Source organism: Pteropus vampyrus, unplaced genomic scaffold (genome assembly GCF_000151845.1).
Source record: "Pteropus vampyrus isolate Shadow unplaced genomic scaffold, Pvam_2.0 Scaffold503, whole genome shotgun sequence".
NCBI classification, from domain to species: domain Eukaryota; kingdom Metazoa; phylum Chordata; class Mammalia; order Chiroptera; family Pteropodidae; genus Pteropus; species Pteropus vampyrus.
Genome location: NW_011889284.1, coordinates 1106439 through 1112253, shown reverse-complemented (window position 1 = coordinate 1112253; position 5815 = coordinate 1106439). Strand labels below are relative to the sequence as shown.

The 5815-nt window shown below is 40.3% G+C and overlaps 1 protein-coding gene across 1 annotated transcript; it reads left to right on the top strand.

The window, feature by feature from the left end:
* Positions 1 to 849: 849 nt before the first annotated feature.
* Positions 850 to 1282, top strand: LOC105307544 (keratin-associated protein 2-4-like). The gene has a single exon (XM_011383091.2). It carries the CDS (start codon positions 893 to 895, stop codon positions 1277 to 1279), a length of 387 nt encoding a protein of 128 aa, XP_011381393.1. The 5' UTR covers positions 850 to 892; the 3' UTR covers positions 1280 to 1282.
* Positions 1283 to 5815: the final 4533 nt, after the last annotated feature.

Sequence of the window (5815 nt, the reverse complement as noted above, 5' to 3'; positions counted from 1 at the left end):
CTAAGACCAGAAAAACAAAAGCCTAATTCGTAGAATAGTGGTTACCATAGACTGAGTGTGGGGGAAAGAGGAGAGGAGATAATTTTTAAAGAAAGAAAGCACAATGGTCGCTGCCGGAGGCTAGAGAGAGGGGGTCCTGGAGAGTTAGTGTTAATGGGTACAGAGTGTTAGTTTTACAAGATGAAAGAGTTCTGGAGACAGATGGAGCTTACGGTTGCACAATAATGTAAATGTATATAATGCCACTGAACTGTAAATTTTGTTATGGGTATTTTACAAAAACTAAAAAAAATCGGGGGGGGGGGGGAGGGGACCACTGATGATAGAGGCCTAATACGATGCATTCCTATAGCTCCAAAAAGTGACCTGGAAAATTTTTCTTTTACTGACAAACCATGACTTCTAAAATGTTCTTGCAGTGTTTTTCTGAACTTGCTTTGCCCAGGAGGCTTAGCAGTGAAGGGCATTCACCACGTGGGGCTGCACTTCCACTGTTAGTAAGGAACCCTAAGAGCACGACAGCTACTTTATGCTATCAAAACACTAAATGGCAAGAGCAACACTAAATTATACAGATCATTGAAGACTTTGAAATTAGGGTCATTAAGTTTGTGTCTGAACCATAAATAGAAAAATATAATGATCATCCATTAAATAAGGAAAACAATTAGTCATTTATGAGTACCTAAGCACTTAAAAAAATGTCTAGAGAACTTACCTATCAGTGCCACTTCAAAAAGAATAAACAAAAATAAGGAAGCGACCATACGTCCTGGGAGTTATCAGCTCTCGGCCAGGGTATATAAAGGGCCCCCATGGGAGGAAGACATTCACACCTGAGAACACCCAACTCCTCTCACCAGCCAAACCCAGTCCAGCCCCAGACACCACCATGACCAGCTCTTGCTGTGGCTCCACCTGCTCAAGCTGTGGCGGAGGCTGCTGCCAGCCCTGCTGCTGCCGCGACCCCTGCTGCTGCCGCCCCTGCTGCTGCCAGACCACCGTGTGCCGCCCCGTGACCTGCGTGCCCCGCTGCACGCGCCCCATCTGCGAGCCCTGCCGCCGCCCCGTCTGCTGTGACCCCTGCGGCCTGCAGGAGGGCTGCTGCCGCCCCATTGCTTGCTGCCCTACGTCCTGCACGGCCGTGGTCTGCCGCCCCTGCTGCTGGGCCTCCACCTGCTGCCAGCCCATCTGCGTGCAGGCCCCCTGCTGCCGGCCCCCCTGCTGCCAGCCGGCCCCCTGCCGCAGCACCTGCAGGACCTCCCCCTGCTGCTGCTGAGCGGTGTGTCATCGCTAAGCTGCCCCAGTTGTAGGCCAGGTCCATCCTGCTGCCCCTTAGCTTCCCTGCAGAACAAGAAGTCTTTTCTTGAGAAGCCCATTCTCATCTCTTCAAACTAGCTCGGAGCAGGCACTGAAGACACCTTTCCAGACCAGCTACTGACTGAAGAATCCCCTGTCTTCTCAAGACCCCAGCCTAACTCCTAAATCATGTCATTTGTTTTTTAATAAACCGTGCTCTCAGCATAGAAGTCATGGTCTTTGTAACGTTTCCTTTCGGTAGATCTGTCTCTCTGTTTTGTCCAGAGATCTTCAAAGCAAAATGCCCAATAGTCCTCTTAAACTGTTTTTTTCCACAAGAACCTAAGTCTGATTTATTTTATTATTATGCTTGGAAATGACATTTATAGGGCACAGTAATGGAGTGAGGAGGGTGGCCATGGCTATATCTTCATCACATACACACAGTCACTTGTACTCACAATTGCAGACACGCAAACAGCTGAGAAATGTCCTTCCACAATGCCCAGGTAGGAGGCTGCATCTAGGCTGACACTTACATCCCCAAAGGGTTGTTTCATGGACCTGACACCTGTTAGCCCAGTGTAGAAAGCCCAGCATGCTAGAGGTGGAAGGAACCTTAGGCGACATCTTGCCATTCACCTGATTTTGAAGCTGAGGAACAGTGAGTAATGAATGATTAAATAAGTTCTTACTAATGTAATTACAATCACTAATGTTCAGAAAAGATCCAGGAGAATGCAAAGCCCCTGATGTTAAGCCTTGAAGTCAAACACTTCCTCTTCGTGTGGTATGAGACATGTTTCTCTGTCCAAAGAAACTTTTTGTCTCCTGTGGCCAAGAGTAAGTAACTGCTACTCAGATAGTGTGCTCCTTTCTATGTGTTACAGATCCGATTGTGGTTAGAACGTCAGTCACAACGTTGACTCTTGTGGACATTAAACCCACACTGGCTCCTGAGGGCTGATTATCTCTGTGCTCAGGAATTGGGTATTAATGGCATTTTCCAAGCAAATTAATCAATTGTTGTCAATCTGCTCGTATTGATGGAACATCTACTATGAATAAGGCACTGAGTTGACCATCCTGAGGGTATATAAAGGGATAAAAGAGAGTTCCTGCCTCAAAGAGGTTGTAATCTACATAGGGAGATGAGGTATAAATCAGAAAAAAAGTCAAACAGTACAAAATATAAGCAATATAAATATGGAAGAAATGCCCAAAATAGGTATAAATAGTTGAAGATTATAAACCTATTATGAAACATTATACAATTGTCCTCTCATGTATTTAAGTAAAAAACAAGTAAGCCGTAAAATATTAAATTATTCTCTGAAGAAAAATGAGTTCTGCGTGTCTATACTAATGGTTTAGGTATATTTTACGCCTAAAAAAAATCTGGAATATTATGCAAACAAAATCTAAGAGTAAACGGGAATTATATTCATTCCCTTTACATTTTTCTTAACGACAATTTTTTAATGAACGTACATTTTATTTTTTATGAAATGTACTAAAACCTATATCTACTTTGGGAAAAATATTTAAACCTTTCTCACAATTATGCTCTGCTTCTAAAAACCTACCTGTCAAAGTCTAAATGGCTTTAAAGCAGATAAATTAGACAGCAGCTGTTTGTATTTCTAAAGAAGTCTTTTATTATATATAGTACAAGGTACCATTATGGTATATATAGTAACTTCTCTGATATCTTTAAAATGCAATTAAATTATTAAACACTGAATTCATTTTTTAACATCTAAGGACTTTTTTTAACATTTAAAACATTTTTTAACATTTAGTACACCATATTTTATGCATTAAAATAGGAGCACTTTTTATGTGTTCTTGCCTAAAAATGGAGTTTAGCTTTGGGCCAAAGATGGGTGTCTTAGACTGAATAAACATTAGAATCACTCCTGAGGGACTCATGGACTTGCTACCTTTGTGGATCTTTATAAAGAGGAGGAGAAAATCTCTTCGGAATGATTTTGATCGGAAGTGTTTGGAGTAGAGAAACCAGTCTTGTCAACTTGAGGTTTTATGTATCTTCAGAAGAGGCTCCCTTTGCACAAAATGGGATGATCGTGAAGAACCCTCAGCAACATAAATAACTAATAATAAATGTGCCTTGAAAAGAGCAAAGCACAAATAAACAAAAGCAAAAATCAATTAACTGAAAAACTTCTGCACAGAAAAGAAACAATCAACAAAATAACAACCTACTATGGGAGAAAATATTTGCAAACCATATATCTAATAAAGAATTAACATCCAAGATAAATAAGGAATTCCTACAACTCTATAGCAAAAAAGAAACCAATCCAACTGAAAATAAGCAGAGGACTTAAAGAGACACCTTTCCAAAGAAGACATGCAGATGGTCAACAAGTACATGGAAAGGTGCTCAACATTACTAATCATCAGGGAAATGCAAATCACAACCATGACAGGTGTAGTATCCCACATCTGTTAGAATGGCAATTATAAAAAAGACAAGTAACAAATGCTGGCAAGGATGTAGAGAAAAGGAAACCTTGGTACACTGTTGGTGAGAATGTAAACTGGTGCAGCTACTATGAAAACAGTATGGAGATTCCTCAACAATTAAAAATAGAACAATCATATGATCCAGCAATCCCACTTCTGGGTATATATCCAAAGGAGATGAAATCACCATCTCAGAGATATCTGCACTCACATGTTCATAGCATTATTCACAATATTCACAACAGTCAAGACATTGAAACAATCTAAATATCTAATAGTAGATGAATGGATAAAGAAAATGTGGGATCTATAACTATATTTATACCTATACCTATACATATATATATACAATGCAATATTATTCAGCCATAAAAAAGGAAGGCAATTCTGTCATTTGTGACAACATAGATGGACTTTGAGGGCATTATACTAAGTGAAATAAGTCAGACAGAGAAAGACAAATATTGTATTATCTTACTTGTAAAGTAAGATAATCAAAAACATTCAACTCAGAAACGGAGAGTAGAAAGGTGGTGTCCAGGGGCTGAGGAGTAGGGGAAATGGGGAGATGCTGGTCATAGGATACAAACTTGTAGTTATAAGATGAATAAGGATCTAATGTAAGTAACACGGTAACTATAGCTAAAAATACTATATTGTATACTTGAAAGTAGAGCTTTAATGTCCTTGCTATAACAACGACAACAAAGTAATTATGTGAAGTGAAGGATACGTTAACTAACTTTATTGTGGTGAACATTTTGTAATATATACTTGTGTCAAATCATCACATTGTACACCTTACTTATACGATGTTATGTGTCAATTATATCTCAATAAAGCTGGAGGGGAAGGTAGAAAAAGAAAGCAGAACATACAAGTTTATATCTAGGCTCTGGTTACTGCTTTGAAAAGATCACATGTGCCCATGGACAAGAGAAAGAACGTGAAATGTAAGAGAGTTGAAGGTTTTCATCCATGAGATTGCTTAATTTGTCCCTCCTCTGCACTCCCAATTGTGACTATATGTTCAGTTGATTTACATTCCTTTTAAAGTTCTGAAATCATGTTTGAAATTCCATTTAGGGAGCGTTGGCTGCTTGGAGCCCAAGGCACATTCTTTTGAATGATGAGAGTGATCTTAAAGTGATCCGAAACTCTGGTGAATAATAGGAGGAACAATGCTGAAAGCTTTAACAACGAGACTGTTTCTCTCATGCAATTCCTCGGCTGCCTCTGGTAATGCTTCCTGAAGGAGCACGTCCATCACACCTCTCGCAGTGTTACCCCACCCCAGAATAGCTGTGTGGCTTCCACATGTATGTACTCCAAACAATGTACTGTATGTCTTTGCAATGTTTGTTGAAAAAAACCTCCATCCTATCATTTCTTCATCATAGCACCATGTCGAGGTAAATTTAAAAAAAACAAAAACAAAAACAAAAACAAAAAACTTTTCATTACATGATTCTTTATCACATACACGAGAAAAGCAAATATAAAAAATATCATGTCTCAGAGATAAGATCAGCGTTCTGCGACTAGAAGGACCAAAGATATGTATAAACTGAACTGGAAAAAAGAAAAAAACAGTAGATGGCCTTCTTGATTGTTTTGCTCCAATATTTAACCTAGTTTACAAAAATAAACTTTTGCCTTTTCCCTACAAGTATAGGAGCTGCGGTTCTATACAAGGCATATACATTTCATTAAATCAAGTGATATGTAGTCCCAAGGAATCCACATCAAAGGACATGTCTAACACCTGCCTGATTGGCACATAGGCTTTTCAGAGGATCTCTTGGGGGTGAAGAATAGAATCTACCGGGGGTGGCTCACATAGTGTGGGGGTGGCTCCATAGTGTAGTGGTTAGCACATCTGCTTTACCTGCGTTCACGCCCCAGGTGGAGCCACAGACCATACCCCGGGTTTGCTAGGCCCCCCAGAGTATGCCAGGCCCTGGGTGCAATACGCTAGCGTGTGGGAGGAGATGCCCCACCTTCAGAGATCTAGATCTTAAGGGGA